At 55.0% G+C, this 24,090-nt stretch overlaps 2 protein-coding genes across 10 annotated transcripts in view; one reads left to right on the top strand and one right to left on the bottom strand.

Annotated features, from left to right (window-relative positions):
- The first annotated feature begins 1,226 nt into the window (after positions 1-1,226).
- Positions 1,227-5,737, top strand: G6pc3 (glucose-6-phosphatase catalytic subunit 3). Of its 2 annotated transcripts, XM_052755705.1 has the most exons (7): positions 1,227-1,328; positions 1,583-1,837; positions 3,671-3,777; positions 4,151-4,241; positions 4,411-4,529; positions 4,719-4,860; positions 5,071-5,737. In XM_052755705.1, exons 2-7 carry the CDS (start codon positions 1,620-1,622, stop codon positions 5,432-5,434), a joined length of 1,041 nt encoding a protein of 346 aa, XP_052611665.1. In that variant the 5' UTR covers positions 1,227-1,328; positions 1,583-1,619; the 3' UTR covers positions 5,435-5,737. The 2 variants fall into 2 exon arrangements, with proteins under 2 accessions (XP_052611665.1, XP_052611664.1); XM_052755704.1 differs by lacking the exon at positions 1,227-1,328 and having other exon boundaries at positions 1,490-1,837.
- Positions 5,738-6,069: 332 nt separating this feature from the next.
- Hdac5 (histone deacetylase 5) overlaps positions 6,070-24,090 on the bottom strand; it is a 37,830-nt gene continuing 19,809 nt past the window's right edge. For all 8 annotated transcript variants that reach the window (XM_052755696.1, XM_052755697.1, XM_052755700.1 and 5 more), the window contains 24 exons: positions 18,780-19,039; positions 18,540-18,684; positions 18,250-18,364; positions 17,610-17,740; positions 17,309-17,455; positions 17,090-17,217; positions 16,640-16,771; positions 16,227-16,449; positions 14,322-14,533; positions 13,804-14,082; positions 13,000-13,165; positions 12,170-12,303; positions 11,732-11,852; positions 11,324-11,373; positions 11,056-11,163; positions 10,631-10,686; positions 10,416-10,503; positions 9,292-9,411; positions 8,952-9,049; positions 8,672-8,790; positions 8,143-8,276; positions 7,796-7,880; positions 7,505-7,670; positions 6,070-7,418 (listed from right to left, as the gene is read on the bottom strand). In XM_052755696.1, coding sequence (XP_052611656.1) covers positions 7,379-7,418; positions 7,505-7,670; positions 7,796-7,880; positions 8,143-8,276; positions 8,672-8,790; positions 8,952-9,049; positions 9,292-9,411; positions 10,416-10,503; positions 10,631-10,686; positions 11,056-11,163; positions 11,324-11,373; positions 11,732-11,852; positions 12,170-12,303; positions 13,000-13,165; positions 13,804-14,082; positions 14,322-14,533; positions 16,227-16,449; positions 16,640-16,771; positions 17,090-17,217; positions 17,309-17,455; positions 17,610-17,740; positions 18,250-18,364; positions 18,540-18,684; positions 18,780-19,039 — 3,257 coding nt within the window. In that variant the 3' untranslated portion in view covers positions 6,070-7,378. The remainder of the gene's footprint in view (positions 7,419-7,504; positions 7,671-7,795; positions 7,881-8,142; positions 8,277-8,671; positions 8,791-8,951; positions 9,050-9,291; positions 9,412-10,415; positions 10,504-10,630; positions 10,687-11,055; positions 11,164-11,323; positions 11,374-11,731; positions 11,853-12,169; positions 12,304-12,999; positions 13,166-13,803; positions 14,083-14,321; positions 14,534-16,226; positions 16,450-16,639; positions 16,772-17,089; positions 17,218-17,308; positions 17,456-17,609; positions 17,741-18,249; positions 18,365-18,539; positions 18,685-18,779; positions 19,040-24,090) is intronic.

Genomic DNA, 24,090 nt, shown 5'->3' with positions numbered 1-24,090 from the left:
GTGGAGCAAGCCTTTAATCCCAGCATTTGGGAGGCAGAGGCAGGCGGATTTCTGTGAGTTCGAGGCCAACCTGGTCTACAGAGTGAGTTCCAGGACAGCCAGGGCTGTTAAACAGAAAAACACTATCGCAAAAAAAAAAAAAAAAAAGGCAGGTAGTGGTGGCCCATGCCTATAATCACAGCAGCACTCCTGTGGAATTGGGAGTTCAAGGCCAGCCTGAGCCAGATTTATCTCAAAACTAAATAAACTCAAGCTTAACCCCAGCAGAGGCAGGTGGATCTCTGTGAACTCAAGGCCAACCTTGTGAGTTCCAGGACAGCCCCGGCTCTGTCTCAAAAATAAATAAATATATAAACTCCATATGAACTTTTGGCTTCTTGAAGCAACTGAAAAACACTTTCAAGGTCACGAACTGACTGAGATTTACATCCAGCTTCCCTCCACAGCACCTTCTTAATTTCACAGCCTCATTCTCATCCACTCTTCAGAAAACTTCAAGACCAAAGTAGCTTGAGGCACTAAAAATTGAAGAGCACCCGGCATGGTGGCGTACACCTTTAGTCCCAGCACTCAGGAGGCAGAGGCAGGCAGATCTCTGTGAGTTCGAGGCCAGCCTGGTCTACAGAGTGAGTTCCAGGACAGCCAAGGCTACATAATGAAACTGTCTTGAAAAAAAAAAAACAAACAAACCAACAAAACAGAAAAAAAAAAAGAAATCAAAGAGCTGCGTCGACAGGCTCATGCCTCTACCTTAAGCAGACTTTCATTAAAACGGTTGTGATTTCTTTTGTGTCCCTCCAAATTATTTCAAAAACTGTAGGCATGTGCCCTTCCTCTTCTCATTACTACCTCTTGGCTTATCTGCCCAGCGAGGAATTTTGAATGGCAGGAGGGTGGTAGAGGTGAGGGCAAGGCGAGTTTCTCGCACTTAACACACACATGTAAGCCCTGGGTTCTTGAGGAAAGACACCTCAACCTCGAGTTGAAGATGAAGTAGGATGGGAGAATCCTGAGCTAGAGACAGAGTAGATAAAGAGTGTGGGTAAACTCTAGGAGCTCCAACTTGACTTCCGTCTCTCCAAAGGATCTAGAGTTGAGAGAAGTGGGTAGTGATGTTGGAGAAGAGAGGTCAGATTCAGAAGGTACCCCGACCCTGGAGATCAGACATCCGCCTTCTCAGCAGCAGAACAAGGAACCGGGACACACCGCTGGTCCCCAGGTTCATCTGCTCCCTGACCCGGAACAGCAGCGGGTTTCTTCGCTACGCCGGCAGCCCACGTGCTGGCAACAGCGGCCACGTGGGGCCCCGAGGAAACGCCTTCGCAAAGGTTTGTCCCCTCCGCTGTCCAGTAGAGAGGAAGGCCGGGGAAGAGCGTCGGTCGTAGGAAACAGTACCCGCCACAAGCCCAACTGGCGCGTGCCAGGGACTGCGGGGGGCGGGGCGGGGCGGGGGTGGGGCTTGTTTTAGACCCCTGGCGGGGAGGGCGGGGCCCGGGGCTAGAAAGGGTGGGCTCCAGAGGGCCAGCCGGTAGCCGCCGCTTGGGGTGTCTGACCGGGTTCCTTCCCGCCCGCTCCCGACAAGCCTGACGGACTCCAGCCTGACGGACCCCTGACTCACCATGGAGTCCACGCTGATCGCCGGCATCGCGATGGCCGAAGCGCTGCAGAACCGGCTCCCCGGGCTAGAGAACATGTGGCTCTGGGTCACCTTTCTGGGCGATCCCAAGAACCTCTTTATATTCTTCTTCCCCGCGGCCTACTACGCCTCTCGCCGCCTGGGCATCTCCGTGCTCTGGATCACCTTCATTACTGAGTGGCTCAACCTCATCTTCAAGTGGTGAGACAGATACCTTCGGGCATCCTGGTCCCCCTACCCCTTTGAGGTCCTGATCTCCCTCGAGTACGTATGTATCTCAGAGTCAGTGCCACCCTTATCCCTTAGGCCCTAGTTTTCACCTTGAGTTTTTTTGTTTTTGTTTTTATATATATATATCTTGACTGCAGACCTCGCATTTCGCCCATCCTCGAACTGTCTCAATCAGAGGAATGACTTAAGGGGCGTGCACGTTCAACTGCAAATAAGTCTCCGGCTTAGACCTACTGATTCCGAAACTCCAAATTTAGTTGTAGTAGGAAATCCATTATTAGCAATTATTCTAAATAATTGAGGTAGCCGAAAGTCTTCTTTCTTAGCTGACCGTTTCATTCACCGGTTCATTCGGTTAACTTGTGCTAGGCAGCAGTTGCTTTCTAAATGAAGGTGTGGTCCCTGGCTCGGGCTCAAGAGCATAGGCAGTGCTTGAAGACTTCTAGAAATACAGAACCTCAGGCTCCAGGCCAGATCTGCATTTTAACAAGGCCCCCTGGTTATAGAGTGCCCAGTGAAGTTTAAAAGGCACCAACCAAACTTTAGCGACTAAAAGGAAGCCTTGCCCTCCCTGCAGGGAACACTTCTCTTCTTTCCCTAGCAGTTACTAGTATAGCTTTCTCATTCTAAGAAGCCAGCGTCCCATACTACTGAGCCTCCTGCAGCCCTTGGGGTTTATCTGTGTCACTTGGTTGGTTTGTTTTGTCTTTAGAGTATGGAAGGGAGTGACTGGACATGCAGCTCCACCTCAGCTGTTTCTGCCCAGTCCCCAGCCCTGAAGTAGAAAGGGAGGTTCTTAAAGAGACACTGAACGGGCTAGACTGACTTACTGAAAAACAGACTAGGAGTCCCCCTCCCTCCAGCCCTTTTCCACAGGGCTTCATCCTTACTTGTAAACCTAAAAGCGGTTGTCTCAACACTTCCTTCTGCCCTAACGGCCCCCATCATATGCTTTGTGCTCTTCCCTCCTTCAGTCTGGGTGAGCCCAGTGCTTAGTATCTGAGTAACAAAGCCCCTAACCCTAGTCCTCCTCCTCCTCTACTGAAACAAGGTCTCACTATCTAAGCCGGAGTGGTGGTCCTCTTGCCTCTGTCTCCCTAGTGCTGGGATGACAGGCATGCACGAGCATGCCTGACCCCATATTCGTTTTATAGCTTTGTGACCAACACTTGATGTGTGTGAGGCTCAGGTTTTGGTGAGAAAAGGCCAGTCTCCTCTGAACTCTTCCCCACCCCCAGCTCTTTGCTTCCCGCTCTCCTGCCTTTTCTCTTTCTGGCCACAGCAACCTCATCTATGTTGGGCTCTCCAGAGGCCAGACAAGCACCCACTAGGCCAAGGGAGTTGGAATTTTTTTTGGGGGGGGGGGTGTCTTTCTCAGACCCTTCTGTACATTTTCTCCTCCCAATTTTACACTCAAAACACTCACCTATATAATTCAGGAGTGGGTAATCCAGGCTGGAACCGGGGACCTGAGAGGGGGAGCAGGGATGGGGAAGGAGGTCATGGCCATGTCCCAAGAAGAGCTGGCCATGCAGTGGGAGGGATAAGAGTGGGACATGTGTCTCTGAGCACATGTACACACACAGTCTCTCTTACAACCTCTGGCCTCCAGATCACTTTCAAAAGAAAATGTGTGCTTCTCTGTATTCCAAAGTAGAGAATCCTGGTAAGACAGTAGCTGGAATCGGAGTAGCCTTCTGAGTGCATCCAGCAGGTCTTCCGGATTCCTGGTGTCCCCTCTGTCCTTCTAGCACTGTGTGTGTGTGTGTGTGTCAGTGTGGTCTTGTACCTTGTGTCTTCCAGGTTTCTGTTTGGACACAGGCCCTTTTGGTGGGTGCACGAGTCTGGGTACTCCAGCCAGACTCCAATCCAGGTTCATCAGTTCCCCTCTTCTTGTGAGGCCGGTCCAGGTGGGAAAAGTTCCAACTTCCTCCCATTCTTGGTGTGGTTAAGGTTAGGATAAACATTTCCATGTACTTCAGCTAGGATGGTCCAAACAGGCCCAGCCTCTCAGTTACTGATTCAGAAAACAAACTCTGGGAAAGACCAGGTTGAGTGACCTGCCTCATGCCAGGTGATCACCTCATAGAGCGTAAAGCCAGGGACGTGGCAAGGCAGAAGCCCAAGAACAATGACCTTGAGAGAAAGTCCTGAGGGGGAGAGATGGGCTGCTACTGGCAAGCTGTCTTCACCTCCAGGGGAGGCAGATGTGATGAGGGGTCACCAGGGACACTTGGGTTTCACCTCTTTTTTTTCACCATGAACTTCTGGATCTCCCGGCAGGCAGCCCTTCTGGCCATTGCATGGTCACAGGAGCAGCTCTCTGGCCCATAATGACAGCCATTTCTTCTCAGGTGGCCTCTCGGTCCCACAGGTATGACCATGATATTGTCCACCGGTAGGAGCATTGTGGACCCCCAAAGTCTCCACAGCGTGTTAGTTTGGGAGCTAGAGCTGTGGTGACCTGGGGGCGTTGGTCAAACTCGGAAGTATTTAGATGCTGAAGAAAGCCACGCCCCTCTCTGCCTCTTGTCTCTCTCTAGCCCCTGGGTAAGGGCGATCCCTAGCCTGGCTTATTGCACCTTCCTACTGGCTGTCGGCCTGTCTCGGGTCTTCCTCTTGGCACATTTCCCTCACCAGGTGTTGGCGGGCCTTATAAGTGGTGAGCAACTGGGACAAGAGGGTGTCTTTGGCAGTGGGAGGACTAATCTAGGAACTTCCCAGCATTCCCAGCTTCTGTAGAGCCAACTCAAGGTGCCCCCCTTTGTCTTTGTTTTCCTGCCGGGATGAATTGCAGGTGAGGGGTGGATCATCTCCTCAAACATCTTGAAACTGTTTTGCATCCCTTTAGGTGCTGCCCTTGGGTGGCTGATGGCCCCCCGGGTGCCCATGGAACGGGAACTTAGCTTCTATGGGTTGACTGCTCTGGCCCTCATGCTGGGTGCCAGCCTCATATATTGGACTCTCTTTACATTAGGCCTGGATCTTTCCTGGTAAGTCCTGCTTTGGAGTCTGGGCAGCTGGGCCCTGTACCTAGATGGTGGGTCTCTGGTTCACTGTGGCTGTAAAAGGACACATGAATTGTTCCTAGACAGAGATACGGAGTCAATATACATGCGAGCAGGCCCCCAAGGGAAGACAGCTAAGAGCCAGTAGCTCTCTGGATTCCAGTCTCTCCTGGCAAAGACTCTTCTTCCCCACAGGTCCGTCAACCTGGCTTTCAAGTGGTGTGAGCGGCCCGAGTGGGTGCGTTTGGACAGTCGGCCCTTTGCCTCACTGAGCCGGGACTCGGGAGCTGCCCTGGGTCTTGGCATTGCCCTACACTCTCCCTGTTATGCCCAGATACGGCGGGCACACCTAGGAAATGGTCAGAAGATAGCATGCTTTATGCTGGCGATGGGGCTGCTGGTCATCCTGGAATGGCTGGGCCACCCACCTCAGATCAGCCTCTTCTACATCTTCAACTTCCTGAAATACACCCTCTGGCCCTGCCTGGTCTTGGCCCTGGTGCCCTGGGTGGTGCACACATTCAGTGCCCAGGAGGCACCACCCATTCGCTCCTCTTGATGTCTCTTGCCTCCTGCCATTCTCTTGCCCCAAAGACAACACTCCTTGACCACCATACTCTAAGAGGCAGTCTTTCCCTGGGCTCCAAAGCAGGCCCGGATCACACTGAACATCATTTCTGTCTCATGTCCTGCAGTGTTAGCCCCCTTTAAAGAAGGACGTGTTTCCCAAGGAGGCTGTCACCTGCCTTCCCCCAGGGTCCCCACAAAGCAAAACCAACAGCAGGCGTGGTGGGGATGGGGAGCTGGGTTCCTGACACTGACAAACAGCTCAGGAAGCTCCCAATAAAGCTCTTGAAACTTCCGGATTCCTTTCTTGCCTATGCTCACATCTCCACTGACGCATACGTAACAATGGCGCCTCTGCCCTATACAAAGACAGAAGTAAAAGGGGCTGAGCACTCAGCTGAGACCTCACCTCTCCTCCCTACCAAGGCCATAGCAGAGCTCTCTTGAGATAGGGTAGCAACAATTCAGTGGACAACCCCCAGGAGAACAGAGATCTCCCACCCTAGCCCCCCACTTCTCAGATTGAATTCTACTCCAAGGCTTAAGAAAAGGCAGCATTTTGGTTAGGAAAGGAATGAGAACTTTTACTCCATTTGGGAACCCAGAGAACAGACATTATTCCCAGAAGGCACTGCCACCAACAAGTTTATTTACACAGGACACAGTGTGACAGGATACAAAGTACTTCGCTAAACTCCATGTCCAGGAAGACAGCAGGAGTGGATTTACATGAGAACAAGACCAGCCCACAGGGAGAGGAGAGGCCTGGAGCCCTGGGCTCAGTGCAAGGAGATCTAGACAGACACAAACACAGCAAACTAATAACTCCCCAGTTCCCTCAGCCCTGCTGCTCAGGCCCCCATCAGGATAATATGTAAACAGATTGCTGGGCCCTGGGGATGGAAGGAGAGAGAGTGTGGTATTGGGAGGAAGAGTTGGCCCCCTAGGAGCCACTTCCCATCTTTGGTTTCCTACAGGCTAGACCACATTGACTGGAAGCCTGAGGGGTCCAACCTCTGGACACAGGGTTACTGGAAAAGAAGACGGACAGCCCCTAAGCCCCTCCTGCTGAGAGCCCCACCCCCACCCCGCCCTGGCTTCTGGACAGGGTTCTGGCCCTGTCCATTTGAGAACCACCTCCTTGAGCATCTCCAGGCTTCAAAGCAAAAAGGCTCCGTCCGGAGGGAATTAAGTCTTGACCCTTCCCCCTTGCAGCAGGCTGGCAGCTCAAGAAAATCTGGTCCAGAACATCAAAGGGGCTTGCAAGAAGTTGTAGCCCCCACCCAGAGTCCACATTCTCCCCTCTACGATGGGTCAGCACAAGGCAGGGAGATCAACAGAATAAAGTGGAGAACCTGCCTGTGTATGCAGGTCCTCCTGGCCTCTCCTAACTCAGCTGCAGATCACCCTGAACCCTCTGGGCTCCTGGGAGTACAAAATAAGAAATCTGGGCACACGCCTGCAGTGCTGAGGCCAGAGAGGAGAGGGGCCTGCAGAATGCTGAGGAGGAAGAGGAGAGTATAGGGTGGAAGTCTACCCCACCTCCACTCTGCATCTTAAATAGTAATGGAGGTGGAATTAAGGCATTCCCCGGAAGCCAGCCGAAGCCAAGGCACCGACTTAACTGTCCCCATCTCCGGCAGCTCCAGAATTGGAGGTACCACTGGGAGTCCTGTCTAAGGTAAAAAAGAAAAGAGTACAGAGAATTGAGTGTGAGATAACAAGAGAGGAGAAGCGGACGGACGCTGCACCCAACCCCTACAGAAGGAATGGGTTGCTAAAGCTGGGGCAGGGACCATGGTGGTTGGAGTAGCTCGGAGAAGCCAGGCTGAGAGACCCACACAGCACACGTTGTTGAATGTGTGACTTTTTGTTTTTAATAGAAAAAATAAACAAAATCACAATGATGAAGCCCGGAGGAATGGGGGCCAGGGTGTCACAGGGTTGGCTCCTGCTCCATGGGCTCCTCTGCTGGCCTGTGGGGACAAGCACAGGGAGGGCACTGAGTAGAGAGCACTCACTACCTTAGGCCAGGGCAGGGGGTAGGAGGTGAGATGCTTACCTGGGGCTATGCTCTTGAGTGGCAACAGCCTGGGCCTGCTCAGCCCCCACGGAAAGCAGGGCCATGGCGCTCACAGTCTCGGCCTCCTCCGTTTCACCTGTCTGAGCCTCCCGCAGAGAGCAGCCTAGACCAGTGGCAAACCTCTGTACACAGCTCCAGTGTTTGCCTGTGTAAGAGGGACAGGCAGGTTCAGGGGGAGCAGACGGACCCAGATGGACCCGCTAGCCCCGGTACCCTGTTCCCTATGCCGGGCGGGTTGAGGTGTGAGCCCCTCTGCCTGTCCCCACGTACTCTGGATCTCGATGACTTTCTCTAGTGTGGTAACTGCATTGACGCTGGGTTTTTGCTGCAAGACTGCTTCATCCAAGGGCTGCAGCTGCAGAGACAAGAGCGGTCTTAGAGCGGGATGAGGGGCGATGCCTAGCTCTCCAACTATCCCCATTCAGCCCCGACGTCCCTGTGCTGGCAAGCACAGGCTTCTGAGAGGAAGCCCTAATCAGAGAGCCTTCCTTGGCCAGCTGTTCTCAGACCTAGGCAAACCTCAAGGAGCCCATGGGGCCACCTGACCCAGGGAAATGGACATCCCTGCTGACCCATCAGCTCCGACCTGTTGTGCCTCCTCTCTGTCTCCCACTCACCTCCACACTGAGCAGAGCCGAGACACAGGCCTCAGAGGCATCACAGATGGCGGTCAAGTCGTGGCCTCCCTCCAGGGCCAGCACCACCCGGCCCCCGGCCAGTGTCATGAGCTGCCTGGTCAGGTGGCCAAAACCTTTGCACAGGAGTCAAGAGAGAAGGATGAATGATAAATTGTATCAAAGAGACAGAAGGAAAACAAAACAAACAAACAAACAAACAAGAAACGAGACAGACAGCACAAAATGTGACAGGAGGACTGAAGCCCCAACACATCTACCATGAAGTAAAATGTCTGAACTCATGGAGGACAGGCTAAGGTGGGATGCATTTCCGGAAGGTCAAGGCCAGTAAGCTCAGTGGAAGACACTTGGTTTGCTACTCCACTTCTACCTGATAGCCCCCAGGGCAGGGTTGGCAGAAGAGTGGGCAGAGCTAGCAAGTCTTAGACTTGCTCCCTGCAGTGCCAACTCATTTCCTGTCCCATGTGCCTCGGTGTTCCACACCCTCCCAGACCCCTAGTAGGCTCACATCTGGCGGTGACAGAATAGCCACCCAGTGGAGACAGATGTCCTTCAACAGCATCAAACCCAGCGGAGACTAGGACGACGTCAGGTGAGAACTCGTGAGCAATGGGCATCACCACTGTCCTGTAAAGGGATGGCCCAAGCTAATGCCAGCAGAGGCCAGGCTGAGCCTTGCCACGCTCTGTTCTCCATTGGAGCCATACCCCTCCACCACCCCAACTGAGTGCCTGCTGCCCCTGCCAGCTCTGGGTCCCACCCCTCCTTTGGCCCTTCTCAGTCCCCACCTGAAGGCTGTCAGGTATTCCACATCGCCAATGGGGGGATCCACACCTCCTGTCCACGCCACATTAACATTGTACCCCACGCCTGGCCCTCCACCAACCTGGCATAAGGTAGGAGAGGTTACTACCACTGCCCTGGATCCCAAACACTACCCCACCCCCTGCCTCCAAGGTCTCCCTCCATTGACCTCTGTTTTGCCCGACTGGCAGTCAGACCTGTGTGGTCCTCCCACTGGGAGCCCTCGAATGCCACAGGGACCAGCACCACGAATGGGCTTCTGTGGCTTCCTGCCATGGCCTGCTACCTCCCAGAAGGGCTCACATGAAGGCCCAGGAGTTGTACCTCTTCAGGAGCCCCAGAGCCCGGAAAGAAGTTCCCATTGTCATAGCGATGCAGGGAGATGTAGAGCACAGAGGGGTCATTGTAGAATGCTTGCTGGGTGCCGTTGCCATGGTGAATGTCCTGATGAGGATAAGTGGAGGGTGCTTTGGGAATCAGTCTAAGCTCTAATCCAAAGGTTAACATGCCACCTGTTCCCTACCCACCCTACCATCAGCTCTGAAGATGAGCCTACCAAAAGCTCCGGGGCTGTGACACTGAGGCCAGGCTCTAGAGCCATGGGATGAATATGGTTTATCTCCCTGCAGAACCCATCTCACTGAAGTGCAAGAGAAACCCAGGCTGGTAAGAAATTTAACACAGGCACATAAATTCTGAAGAAGGATCCAACATTTAATGAATTGGTTTTACTTTGAGCCAGGGTTTCACTAAGTAGTCCAGGCTAGCCTTGAACTCTCAATCCTCCTGCCTCAGCCTCCTGAATGCTGAGATTATAGTTATACACCATACCTGAATACATGTTTTTAAACCAAAATTGGATTTCAAAAACTGTATCCTTGCTAATCAACTGCCCAGTGATTCCTCAAGCACAGTACACTTTCCAAACCATGACAGCGGAAGGCTGAGGAACGCCCAAGCCTCAGGAGCAGAGGTGTGGCATCCTGGTTAAGTAACCCAAACAGTGTCTTCACTTAGACAAACGGAGGACTACTTCGCATTGCTAGGGGTGGCTGTGAACAGCACAGTGTCAGGTTCCTGGCACACAGCAGCCCCTACGGTAAGGGCAAGGAGAAAAATGGCTTCTGGTAGTAGTGGTAGCATCCCTGTCCCTACTGCTCAGGGTAGGAAATCATCTGGGTGTTCGAGGCTGCTGGGGGATGATAAGGTAAACTGAGGCTAAAAGCACACTGAGGTCTCCAGGGAGAAACCACCCGACTGGAATGAAAGGACCCTCCTGCCAATCAAACAGGAAGGATTTAAACTTATCAACATGGGAGGCCAAGGAGTCAGCTCTAGTGCCATCCGGAGTTGGAATGAGCTGCCCGGAGTGAGTGGAGGCACTTCTGAAGGCCTTCCCTGGCACAGCTCTGCCCATCCCTGCCCAGGCACCCCAGCCCACTGCCTACCCAGTCCACGATGAGGACCTTGCCCACATTCAACTTCTGCTGCAGGAGTTTAGCTGTGATGGCTACGGAGTTGAAGAAGCAGAATCCCCTGAGGGGTGTGGGGAGGAGGAGAGGGCAGGGAAGTCAGCTTCAGTGATGTGAGGTTTGTTTCAGGTAAAAGACAGGAAGGGAGGGCTGGCGGCAGGGGGCCAGGGTCAGGTCAGAGTGGTACTCACATGGCTGTGGACTCCTCGGCATGATGCCCTGGGGGCCGGATGATGGCAAATCCATTCTGAAGTACAAGCAGAAAGGCAACTGTCAGGAAAGCCATGTGGCCAGGGACAGGGTAAACACAGGAGAGAGGCACAAGCCGGGATACACACACACACACACACACACACACACACAGAACTGCACTTTCATGAATGCCAACTGCAGGCCCTCCCGGCAAACAGCTGTCCCTCCCTTACACGCAAGAGCCTCAGGCTTTGGTGCCTACCTGGCCCCCCATGACCCTCAAACCACGGCTGTCCCTCAAGCTTCTCCCCATTCTGGCACTCAAGACTTCAAAGTTGCAAGAGGACAATGTCCTGATAAAGGGAGGTCCACGCTGCCCCTGAACACCAGCCACGGAGCCCGGAGGCCACAAACGCATCCTTACCTTGAGCTCACCCGCAGCCACCTTGAAGGCCAGCTCCACCAGGCAGCCCACTGCCATCCGCACAGCACTGGAGGAGTGCATCTCATTCCACACAGTGTCACTGTCCACCTGCAGGGGCAGGAGATCGGGCTTCAGTGTGCCCTCTGCAGGGGGAGGGGAGGAATGGGAGTGGGCACCAGAAAGCAGGCCAGCAGCCATGGGGGTAGGGAGGAAGGGGCCGAGCTGGGAGAGCCACTTGTTCACTCCCATTCCCACATATCCAACTCACCCCAATGCCCCCACAAGGCAGCATGGCGTACATCTTCTGGCTGATGGGGCCTACAGGGAAGAGGGACAGAGATGCTCTGAAAGGTGTCCCAGGTGCCAGTTGGCATGGGCTATGCAGTCCATGCCAGCTGAAAGCCTCTATCTCCTGTTCTGGGAAGATGACCTATCTCTAGAGGCAAATAGTAGGGACATGGCAGGTTGAGAAGAAACACAGACTACCGACCACCATCAAGTCCACCCTTATGCCTGATGCCCTACAGTATGTTCAATCTGCATCTAGGCTAATGGCACTCTCTTGGGGGGGGGTGTGACCCACTAGGACTGCTGCCTACTCTGGCGTGGTGGTCTTCATGACAGCCCCATCACACTCAGACTGAGGACACATGTGTGACCATGCCCTGCAGCTCACCAAGCAGCTTCTTGCTGTCCAGCTTCTGCCGGTTGAGGGGGCTGGTCCCATAGAGCAGGGTGTGGTACTCAGAGTGCACTGTCTGGATCTCATCCAGCGTGGCTTTGCGACCCCGGATCCGCTGCCAGAGGAGGTCAAGAGGGGCCAGAGAGCGTTTGACAAATTCAACTCTCTTGACAACTACAGCCCAGTGCTCACAGAGCCAATCTCCAGGGGATCTAACGGATTTGGATAACTATGCCTTGGCCCTTGAGACCCCACTCCAGGACTCTTTCCCAGGTTAGCTGGGGACCGTGAGGGAAGCAGACCACAAGGGATGGAACCGGGAAGATCTCAGCACTGACTGGAGGGCTTAGGGTGTGGGACAGGCTTTGCGAGGAGGGGCGTGAAGGCATCACTCAGACGGAAGTCCCGGCTGAAGGTAGGGTGCTCCCTCACCTCACACTTGCTGAGCAGGCCAGTTTCCTGCAGCCGGGACCAGATGCTCTGGATGCGGCCGGCGTGCTCTGGGTGTACATGTGTATTCCCGCACATGCACTGGTGCTTCAGCATGAACGTGTCATAGACCACACCTGGGCCACAGACCCCGGTGTCAGCCAGAACTGTTCTGAACCCTACAGCATACCCTGTCCTAATAACTGTCTCTAGCTAGCCTAGTTATCCACCAACACTCACCTACATACCCTCTCTCCTCTCCTGAAATTGCTCTCTTCAAACCCAGCCTGGCTGCTGCGGGTCCCGATCTCTGTCTTCTGCATCCCCTCTACCGTTCCCATGGTGCATTCCTCCTCTCCCCCATCATGTCTGCCCATGCACTGTTCCCCACTGGCGAGACCGAGTCAGCAAGTCTGTGCCATGTCAGAACCGAGCATGGGGTAGCCGCATGGGCAAAAGGCTTCTGGGTTCTACTGAAGCCTCACTGTCAACCCCACAGGGTAAAAGGTGGCCAGGCGGCTAGAAGGGCAAGAACTAAAAGACACAGTGGACTCTCCACCCAAGGCTCCAGGACTCGTGGGAAGAAGGTATAAAAGCAGGTGCCCTAGGTGGGGAGTCGGGGAAGACAATTCGGCCCCAGGGCGTAGGAGCAAGGCTGCCTACCCTCCTACATGGAGAGAAGCTGCTGCTGCCCCCACGAATAGCTGTGGTACACAGGGAGAGATGAAGACCCCTGTCCCTTCCATGCAGCGTGTATGCAGGACCATGGATGCTACCCATCCAAGCCCCTGGTGCACGGCGAAAGGACGGAATTGAGCAGTGGTGGGGCTTACCTGTGGTGAAGAGGTGCTTAGTGGGCTGGTCTGGGGGGCTCTTCATGCTCCCAGGAGCAGCAGGTGAGGACTGGGTGCGGCCCAGGGCCTGATGAGGCACAGTGGCCAGGCTGAGGGGTGCCTGGTACACCTGCAGGGGCTGCAGCTGCTGGGCATCTGTGAACAACTGGAAAGGAGCAGGAAGAGGCCTGTGTAAGGCTCCGCCTGGATGGAACTGAGAACAGGGTCCTTTCAGCCTCCAGAGGGCCCCCAAGTCTCCTCCTTCCCCCACCTCCTCCCACTTGCTCCCTCCAGGGACAGGAGACACTCCAGCCTTGCCATCTCCTGCAAGATGGGGAAGATGGGGGATGTGATGAGTCACTCCAAATAGTAGCATTGAGGTAAGAGGCTGAGAGGGACGGGGGTGGGTGGGGGCGGGATGAGTCAGGCCTGAGGGCTTGGGGCTGTGTCCGCAATGAATGGAGCGCACTAGGCTCCAGGCACACTGTAGTAACAGTGGGGGCGTGTGTGTACACATGCACGCATGCACGCAGAGACCAACGCACAACCAGCCGACGCAGACGACACAAACGCAGATACACACAGGCCATGTGCAGGCACACACGCACAAGCACACTGGCACAGATGAGAGACAAGGGCAGTCACAAAGGGAGACTGGCGGGCAGGCACAGCTCAGGGACCAAACAGGAGGCCCCTCCCACTCCCTCCTGGTCTCTCCTCCCCTTCACGTTCTTTAGAAAGCTGCTCAAGGCCTGGCAACCTCACCACTCGGGACTCGGTGGAGACCAAGTGTGTGGGAGGTACCTTTTTGTAGCTAGCACTGGACTCCTCTAAGTCGGGGCCCTCATCAGGGCCACTCTCGACGTCCTCATCCTTGACGTGAATGCAGTCTTCCTCATCCTCCTCTTCATCCTCCTCCTCTTCTAGGTCTTCCTGGGTGCTCTCGCTCTCTGTGGAGCCTTCCCGGGGCATGGTCAGGGCCCCCTCCCCCAGCAAGGCCTCCTGCTGCTCTGTCAGCTCCTCCTCTGTCTCCTCAGGGTGGGTGGTGGGCTGCCTTGGCAGCTCCCCAGTCTTGGTAAGGATCTGGGAGAAGAAAGGACACTGTCTGGGGGTGGGTGCGGCTGTGGCAACCTTTAGCCCAAGTAGGTCTACTACCCTTCTCTCCCTCTCCCAGCCAGGCACCTGTCCACACAATTCTATGTGAATTGGAAAATGCAAAGGTGGCTCCTCCGAGCACTCAGCTCCCCGGGGGCCAGCCCCCAGGTGTCTTGCCAGCCTGGCTCACTCCTGGGTAGCCCAGGACATCGGCTGTCTGGATGTACCTTGCCCAGCTGCATCTGCTGGTGCTTCTGCTTCTCTAGGAACTGCTGGTGCTGCTGCTGCATAACCAGCTGCTGCAGGGCCTGGGGACTCTGCGGCAGTGGGGAGGACTGAGTGCGGCTCAGAGGTCGGTGCCTCGGGAGCTTGCCCACCGTCCTCATGCTGGTGGCCACACGTTCACCCGTCACCAGTGGGGACTGCCCATGGAGTGGCACTATGGAGGTGGAAAGGGGAGTAAGCACTATTTGGGGGGCCATCCTGTCCCTGAGGCTGAGTCCCATTCTCTCTCCTCCCTATACCTCAACAGTGAGCTCTGAGCCACTGGTAACAGCAAGCCTTCCTAGGGTCACTTTTCTCTCCCTTTGGTTTGCCTGAGTGTGCACAAGTAGTCGTGGGCCCACCACAGGCAGGAACAATGGTGAGTTCTCACCAACTTCAACAAGATCGCCCTGCCGGTAGACTCTGGAGACCCCGCCAGGCTGAGAAGTTCTGGGCCAAGATCATGTGTCTTTCTAGCAGAGTTCCTAAGAACGCCGCAGGTACTAAGGACTGACTGTCTAATGCTGTCCAGTGTCACTGCTATGGGCATGAGTGAGCCTCTGAAACATGGCCTAAATTGACATGAGCTACCAGTACGAAACATACATGGGATTCCAAGGCTCACAGGAAACAAAGACTGGAATGATAATAATATTCTAGACAGAAGTTAAATATATAAGCCGGGCGATAGTAGCACACGCCTTTAATCCCAGCACTTGGGAGGCAGAGGTCTCTGTGACTTCGAGGCCAGCCTGGTCTACAGAATGAGTTCCAGGACAGCCAAGGCTACACAGAGAAACCCTGTCTCAAAAAAAAAAAAAAAAAAAAAAAGAAAGAAAGAAAAAGAAAAGAATATATATTATTAGATTAATTCCACCCATTTCTTTAAGAAAAAAAAATATTGCTGGGCTTGGTGGCACCCACCTTTAATCCCATCAAAATGCAGGTAGATCACTGAGTTAGAGGCCAGCCTGGTCTACACGGTGAGTTTGAGGCCAGCCAGGGCTACATAGTGAAACAATGTCTCAAAAAAAAGGAGAAAGAGAGAGAGAGAGAGAGTAAAATAGCGCTTGCATGGTGTATATGCGTGTACACGTTCATGTGTGTGCGTGCAGCATTGCACAAATATGGACGTCAAGGGACAGCCTAGGGCGTCAGTCCTGGCCTTCTGCCGTGTTTAACAGGGCATTCTTACTGTTTCCTGCAGTGTATACCAGGCCAGCTGGCCTGTGAGCATCCAAGAATTCCTGTCTGTCTCCCTCTCACATGTGGATGCTAGGAACACAAACTTGCGCTACTGTGCCTGGCTTTCCATGAGAAGTGGGGATCTGAACTTGAGCCCCCACACCGGCATGGCAATCACTGGACCCAGTGAGCCACCTTCTCAGCCCTTTGAAAATTTTAAATATGGTGAAAGTTTTAAGTCAAGTGTATGGGTTTGGAGCTTAGTGTGATATGTCTGTAATCCTAGCACTCTGGAGGCTGAGGAAAGAGACTGCCCTTAGTTTGAGGCCAACCTGGGCTACATAATGACACAGTGAGCCCTGCCCCTGCCCCCCCCCCCCCGCCCCCCCGCAGCCAAAAAACCCACCTAACTAAATAAACAGAGTACAGTCTGCATTATTCCTGCTGGCCAGCTCTGCCATGGAATATGAACTTGGTGACAGCGGCAGGTTCTTTCAAGCGCCAGGAATTACCAAACAAGTGCCTGGTACCTGATGCTTTCAGAGTAAGAAATCAATGATGTTGCTAACGCTTGTGGCAGGGCTAGAGAGGATTCCGGGCTACTCTTCTCTAAGGGAGAGCCCTGACTTGAGTTCCCAGGGGAGCCGAACACCCCTTCTCGGACACACCGTTCATCTACTCACCAGCTATGAGCGTGCTCTGTTGCCGGGCCTGTTCCAGCAGCAAAACATGCTGCAGCAGGGAGGCATGCCCATGGGGGCTCGTGTCGCCCTCCAATGCCACGCCCAGCAGGCAGCCGGGGATGGACGATGTGCTCATGAACTTGCCAGTCAGTGTGCCGCCCTGCCGCAGGGACTGAAGGGCCTGCCTCTCAGCCTCCTGCTGTGTCGACAGCTTCGGGGAGGCCTGGTGAGGTTGGAGAATGATGGTAGATAAGGCACAGACTGAGACTGCCCGTCGTGCCAACTCAGACCAGCATCCCTCTCGGACTCTCTGCCCAGCCACCAGATCAGGCCATGCCCTCTCAGCTCCCTTAGGGCTTTGGGAAAGGTAAAGGCCCTAGCTAGGATAATGCGCACGCACGTCCTGTACTTACGGTGAGGTGTGAGTTGGTAACAGTGACTGTGGCCTGCAGCCCTAGGGAGATGTTGGGCAGAGAAGGAGATGTGTAGAGGCTGAACTGGTTTGGGGAGCTGTCCAGAGGGAGGGCCCGGTGCTGGGGGAGCATCTGGGGAGAAGTCAGCAAAGACAGGCATGAAAGCAGACAAAGAGAGACAGCCGAGAGGGGGCAACCTGGACCACGGCCAAGGGCTCTGAATGGTCTCTCACTCCCCCAACCCTGAGCCCTAAGTGGGGTGACAGAGAGACAGGGGCCCGGGGGACAAATCTCTTTTCAAGGCAACACATCCAGGCAAGAACCCTCCGAATGTACACAGAGGCATCTTGGCTGAGCACTCAGCTAGACCAGAGAGCCAAACTCCTCCTTCCAAAAGAAAGAGCACCTCTGCGCCCCCTACCCCGTCCCCGGCCTCAGCCAGTCCTGTACCTCAGTGGGGATGTTGGGGACTGAGCCCGTGAAGCCGTTTTCAGCGATGGTGCTGTGGGAACTGTTGGGAGAGCTGGGGCCAGAGCCGGGCGCACTGTTACAGGCACTGCTACACACCGACGACGACACTACAGGAGAAGTGGCTGTCACCTGGGCCTGCTCTGAGCCGCCGCCCCTCCTCCCAGACCTTCACCATTAGGACAGGAGAGGAGGCCTTACCCCCAGGCCCTGTGCCTGTGATTTCAACCGCTCTCTTCTTAAAGGTACTAATAACAGTGCCATCCTTTCGACGCAGGAGGGGACTGCTTCTCCTCTCCGCCACCTTCTGCTTTAGCCTCGAACGGACTTTTAAGTTGGGTTCAGAGGCTGGAGAGGAAGTAGCTGGGACTCAGGTTGATCTACACACCAACCTGAAGCCCAGCCCACCAGCCAGGGGTCAACTCGGGGCAGCAGCACGGCCCTCTGCACGTGCCCACCTCTACCCTAGAAGCCATTTTCCCGGAAGCCAGGGCTCACGCACCTGTTTTGCGGAGGGGGAAGTCATCACGGCTGTCATAGGGCCCAAGCAAAGGCAGTTTGTAGGAGGGAGGCGTCCCAGGAGGGCCGCTCTGGGGAGGGGAACTCTGGTCCAAAGAAGCATGGTGGGCTCCCCTGGGGGTGGGGTGGAAGCAGATCTAGATTACCACCTACCCCCTGGATCTGCCACCGATAGGCTAGTCGTTTGATTTGGAAGATTTTGGTTTGTCTTTATATTTTGATGTTTTGAAAGAGGGTCTCATACAGCCCAGGCTGGCCTCAGACTTGCTAGGTAGCCAAGGACAAATATGAACCCCTATTCTTTCTGCCTCTACCTCCTGAGTGCTACAACTGTAGGCATGTACCACCACACACAGCATAGCAAAGAAGAGCTATGGAAAGGCCACCTGGGGGTGGCTGCCTCCACCCCTACCCCTCACGGAGCTAGGGTTGTACATTACAGAGGGAGAAAAAAAAGCAGATCCTGGGAAAGGGAGGAAGAGAAACAGGATGGAGAGCTTCCCTGCGAGAACAGGCTGTAGAACTCCAAAATGGTTACAAGGCAGGGAGCCCCAAGCCATCCTATAACCAGACAGCCCCTGAGCAGGGCCCCTCTGCCAACCCTTGCCCCCCAGAGCCATTACCAGCATTTGGGGTGCTGTGGGAGGGAATGGTTGAGGCTGCCTGGCGTGGGCTCCTTTGACTTCGACAAGAGGAATTCCTGGAGCCTCAGCTTTACCTCGGTGCTGGCGATGGCACCTACGGAACGGGACGCAGCTGAGCCGGGCGCCCGGGGCTGGGGCTGCGCCTGCGGCCGGGGCTGGGGCTGCGGCTGGGGCTGGGGCTGAGCCGGGCGCCCGGGGCTGGGGCTGCGCCTGCGGCCGGGGCTGGGGCTGCGGCGTGGTAGGGCCCAGGGACTGCCCACCGGCCTTACTCTCTTTGCTCTTCTCCTTGTTGCGTAGGATGAGCAGCTGCTGCTCCAGCCGCTGCTTCTCCAGCTCCTCTTGCCGCTGCTGCTCCCGCTGCCTCTGCTGCTCCAGCTCCTGCTGCCTCTTAGCCGCCAGCATCTCCTGCTGCTGCTGCAGTGGGTACGGGAGGGAGGGCAGAGGCCGGTGGTGAGGGCAGGCCTGGGCAGCGCTGCGCCTCTGGTGGGCCCCGAGCCCCGCCTGCTCACCTTGAGGTGCTTCTGCAGCTGGACTTCATGCTGCCTCGTCAGGTGGTCGTGCTGCTTCTGAAACTCGGCGAACAAGAGCTGCTTCTGAAGCTGCTGCCGCTGCTTGAGCACCAGGAGCTCTTGCTGCAGTTGCTGCTCCCGTAACGCAGGGTCCATGGGGCCTGCCAGAGCCCCCCGAAGCTCCACGGGGCTGGGGCTACCTCCACCTCCACCCCCCATGGAGCTGGGCATGGCTCCTGGCAGCACCGGCTTCACTTCCACTGTGGGCACAAGACACACAAGTGGTCAGTGGGTCCAGTCCCAGCCTGCTCTCAGCCCTGACAGCCTGGCTCCAGGGCCCAAGAGACTGCCAGACAGGTCCACTAGACCCTGCATGACAGAAAGCTCTCCACCCACGGACACTGCCTTCCGCTTTCTCTAAATGAGGCTGAAGTCACGAACTTCAGTAAGAAACTTTGCAACAGGGATGCAGGAAGGGTTGGCCTGGCATGCACAAGGCCTTGGGTTCGAGGAAAAAACATATCTACACGTGAGTGTGATGAATAGCAGCTGGAGAGTGCCAGTGCTCAACACCCGATACTGTCACTGACAGTTAATACCAGGCATTTTACACACACGGCTCATTTCAACTGCACGGTGATACAGGAGTTCGATTCTATTATTATTACCCCTTTCACAGAGAAGCAAACCGAGGCAGAGAGAGCTTTGAGTAACTCGACCCAACACAGCCAGGTGGCTGAAGAACCACGAGATGAATCTAAATCCCACACTTTCACTCACTGGCCCTTGTCCTGCTCCCCACCTAAGCCTATACCTGAAGAGAAACTGAGGCAGAGATTGGGCCTGCGAAGACCTTCCAGATAGCATGCTCTCAGTCTCATCTCAGCTGGGGCAGGTGAGGCAGGTGGGGGGGGAGGGCAGGCATGGAGGGGGCAGGGTGGGAACAGAAGGCCTCAGGGAAAAGGGGGTGTAAGGGCTGCACCCAGCCAGGGACAAGTCAGCCCGGCTTCCTCTGCTGGATTATCTCTTTTCAACAGTTTTATTGTAATTACCCTGAAAATGCCGCTATATATAGAGTGAGCCAAACAGCAGCTGTGCTGGGGGGAGAATGGGAGTGTGCAGGGAGGAGGTGGGAGGGAGGAGACAGGAAAGGAAAGGGAATCAGACAGGAAGAGTGATGGGGGGCGGGGCCTGGAGCTGTGGCGAGGACCTCAGTCTCCAACCAGGGGAGGATCCCCTGGGAAGGGCACAGTGCTAGAGGGATCCACTGGGTGGTTCTGAGGTACACAGGACAATGGGCCACGGGATGGGAAAGGTTCCAACTGGCTCATGGGAAGGTTGGGTCTTGACCTCCTGATCCCTGTGCGCTGTCCTCTGGTCACTGAATGTCATTCCACATCACTGCCCAATGGTTGCCAGGGCAACCAGGCAAACACCACACCAGCAGGGAGCCCCCAAGCCCAACCCACACCCCACAAAGCCGCCTGCAGCTAACAGGAAGGGGAAGGCAGGATACCACTGCCCCGGAAGAAGGAAGTCGAAAGATAACAGCAACTCATCTCCTCTCCACTTCTCCAAAGGAAAATCCTACATTCCTCGCTCTAGCCCAGGGAGGCCACACGGGGCTAGGAAGATGTTCCCCCAGCCAAGTGGCCCACTGCATCCCAGGCAGAGGGAAGACACAACCCTGATATCCTGATGGCTGCCAGTATTCAGGCCTCTTCACACTCCCACACCCCCTACACCTGACCCTACATCAAGAGTGGGAAGGGTATGTGGTGGGAAGGGCTAAAAAGAGCCCCCCACATATGTCCTCAGGGTACACAGTACGGAAGGGCATCACCAGGCCTGGAGCAAGCCATACCACCCTTATGTCTAATATGCCTGGGAGACCCACTAGAAGTGGGAGGTGGGGCGGGGAGGGAGAGCCTGAGCAGGGTGTCCCTCAGTACCCCCTCTTCGCCCAACATAAGCTGAGCACATTCCTCTGTGGTTTCTCTGTCAGCCACACTGACGACTCTGTGGCCACCAGGCCAGAGCCACATCTGCAGGAGTGGCCAGATGAGGCCATAAGGGTGGAGTCACACACACAGACACACACAACCCCCCCCCAACCCCCACTGCACGCACCCTCTCACTTTCCCACTATTCCATGCCCTGCCCCAGCACCCAGATGAAAGGTGCCTGAACTCCTAGGGCCTTTCTGGTGAGGATCCGCTCTACATCAGGGTGAAAAGCAGGAGGGCAGCAAAGGAGCTGGTGGCCAGTCTCTAGTCTACCCAGCCCCTGCAGCATTCAGCAAAGCCTCAGCTGGCTGGAGGGCTATCAGTTCCCACCCAAAGCTGTCTTGGTCCTAACACTGATCACTCTACCAAGAAGTGGACCGGCTTCAACCTACTGCTCCTTGCAATGCCAGGGCTGTTGGAGGTAGACGCTAGCCCATTGGCCCAGGAAAGAGTAAGAGTCTAAAGATCCTGGCTCCCACAGATAACCCAGGTTGGAACAGTGGTGGGCAGGGCTGTCTTCCTTCGCAGGAGCCCGGCAGAAAGCTGAGGGGTTCACCTAAGGGGGACCCTCCCACTGCTAGCACTGCTGAGAAGCCTGGCTCTGTGCTGCAGTGGGCACCACGGCCCCGTTGGTATGCAGGTGGCAGAGGGCTCTACCACACAGCTTTGCGCCCATGCAAGCAGGAATCAGGAGAGAATGTTAATTTGTGGCAGCATGCAACGGTACCAGGCTCTGCCAGGTGGCAACCTGGCTCCTTTCAGGATGGAAGCCAGGGAAGAAAGAGAATGGGGTCCCCAAATGTAGTCTGCCTGGCTGGCCTGGCATCCCCTTAAGGATCTCTGCCCTCTGCCAGCTTGGCAAGACGAGAGCAGGTGACAGCAGCTGCCACTCAAGCCAAGCACTTGGAAGGGGAAGTGGGTGTGTCAGGACAGGAAGAGGCTCTTGGTTGCCTCCTGGTGGACCTAGGAAGGTTGGAGAACCTTGGGAAAAAGGAGAGGGTGGGCAGAGGGGCATGCTCCACTCAATAAGATGACTGTGTGAGAGCTCAGGCGAGCAAAGAGGCCCCTGAAAGGCCAAGATCACAGGGGACAGCAAGACCCCGGGTCCTTATTTCACCTACTCCACCCTACCCCAGGCCTCATGCTGATCTCCATAGAACAGAACAGAGTCAATGCCAGGAACTTCCTGTGGCAAGAGGTGCCAGGGCTCCAGGGATAGGCACTAGCCACCTATCCTAAGAACTCAAACCCGGACTCTCTCCAGGGAGTGGCAGCCTTAGGAGCAAACTGACCCATGCTGCCTCCATGCAGAAGCCCCCAGCCCAAGCAGTGGGGTGGGCAGTGCTGGCCGTGTCCAGCCATACCAAGCTCTGGCTCAGAAGGCACAGAACAGCAAAGCTCAAGGGTAGAACTGGGCAGAGCTGACACCTACTGATATTTCCTTCTCATCCAGGGGGCCTCTTCTGTCCATGAATCCCATCAGCCCAGGAGGTTCTATAGCACAAAAGATGCCTAGGCCCCTCAGAAGGAGGGACTAATGGGGCAACTCTGTGCCTACTGCCAGCATGGCCTTAGCCTAAGAACGTGGGGTGAACTGGAGGTTGCACACTGTAATCCTAGATACGCAGGAGACTGAGGCCAAGGGATTGTGAGGTGAAAGCCAGACTGAGTAGCTCAGTGAGATCCCGCCTCAAAAACAAAATAATAACCACAGCCAGCCATGGTGGCTCGTGCCAGCATTCAGAAAGCTGAGGCAGGAAGACTGCAGTGAGTTCTAGTCCAGCCTGGGCTACAGAGCAAAACCCTAGCTCAACTAATAACAACAAAACCGTGAAATTTCAAGTTAAAACAGCAAGTCCCAGGCCAAGAGATACGGTCTGTAGGTGGATAAGGGGCTCTGGACCACAAGAAACAGGTTTGGACAGTACCTTTGGGAACTAGGGCTCAAAGCAAACAGATCTAGCTACCCCAGGACAAGCCCTGCTCCTGCTTGGAACACTCTGCAAGCAAGCCGTGCTCCACCCTCCCTTGGAGACATCACAGGTCAGCTTCCTGGGAAACAAACCCTGACCAGCAGGGAAAGGTGCTTTCTACTCACTGGGGGAACCCTGGGTCACCCCAGGGTTCAGACCCACCTAGAAGACCCAAGAGGCTCAGTGTCTATCACTGAAAGATCCTTCTCCAGGAGCCACTTAGCATGGAGGGGATCTAAGACAAGGGAGCATTAAGCTATATGGCACTCAGGATTGAAGAAGCAAGGCCTATGCAGACAATCCTTGACTCTGTGATGTCACTTTGCCTAGAGGGGACAGGGTGAAAGGGTCCTTTGAGGCCATCTGTTTTCAGCCCCTGGTGACAGACTTGGGAAGTCAAGCTTCACAGAGAGATGGCCGTGCAGAAGAGAAGAAGGGATCCAAACCCAGGTGGCCTGGCTTCTGGCATGGGCAGGATGTTCCTAAGCACAAGTATGCTCAGCCTGGCTCCAGTGTGGGGTATCATTTCAGACAGCACAGGCGGGAAGCCCACCCAAGGAGACGGTGCACCCCATCAGGATCCAGGTAGCCTCCTTTGCCAACAGCCGGCAGCTTCTTGAAATGTCTAATTACCTGGTCTATCCCTTGAAGAATGGAAAAAAGGCTCCTGTCCCTGTCTTGGCCTTGAGAGAATTTGGAAGGAGGCAGGGAGCACACTTCACACTCGCCCATGACGCCGATGACCCCTCCCCACTAGGGACGGTTTCTCATGATCTATTTCTGTGCTCTTACGTGACTAGAGAGGCCAGCTGAGGCTCAACAGGTTCTACCACAATTCAGACAGCATTGCCACATGTACAGGCCGGGTATGACTCTCACCTAGCAATTTATACAACTCGTCCAGCCATGCAAGCGAACACAATCATGTAATGGTTAAGAGCGAGGGCTTTGGAGGAGGCGGCCCAGACTCAAGGCTGCTCCACTCGTTCGTTCGTCAAAGGCTCTAGGCGCCTCCCCATGCTTCATGCAAGCATCTGCAAAATGGCAGCAGAGCACCTACCTCCCAGGTTGCCAAGCCCAAGAGAATGCTGCGGAGCTTGGCACAGGCCTTGGAAGATCTCAGAAGAACTAGGCTATTATTATTATTATTAATGGCTCCTGGTGTGTGTGTGTGTGTGTGTGTGTGTGTGTGTGTGTGTGTGTGTGTGTGTGTGTGTGTTGGCTTTGGCAATCTAGCAAAGCCTACAGACTACTACTCAGTGTTTCTATGGGCTCAAAATGTACCACAGTGATAAAGTGCTTGCCTAATACATGAGGCTCTATGTATGATCA

This window comes from Peromyscus californicus, unplaced genomic scaffold, assembly GCF_007827085.1.
Source record: "Peromyscus californicus insignis strain IS unplaced genomic scaffold, ASM782708v3 Scaffold_3__1_contigs__length_106647218, whole genome shotgun sequence".
Classification (NCBI taxonomy): domain Eukaryota; kingdom Metazoa; phylum Chordata; class Mammalia; order Rodentia; family Cricetidae; genus Peromyscus; species Peromyscus californicus.
The sequence above is the reverse complement of the archived record's forward strand: the minus strand, read 5'-3'. Positions and strand labels throughout refer to the sequence as shown.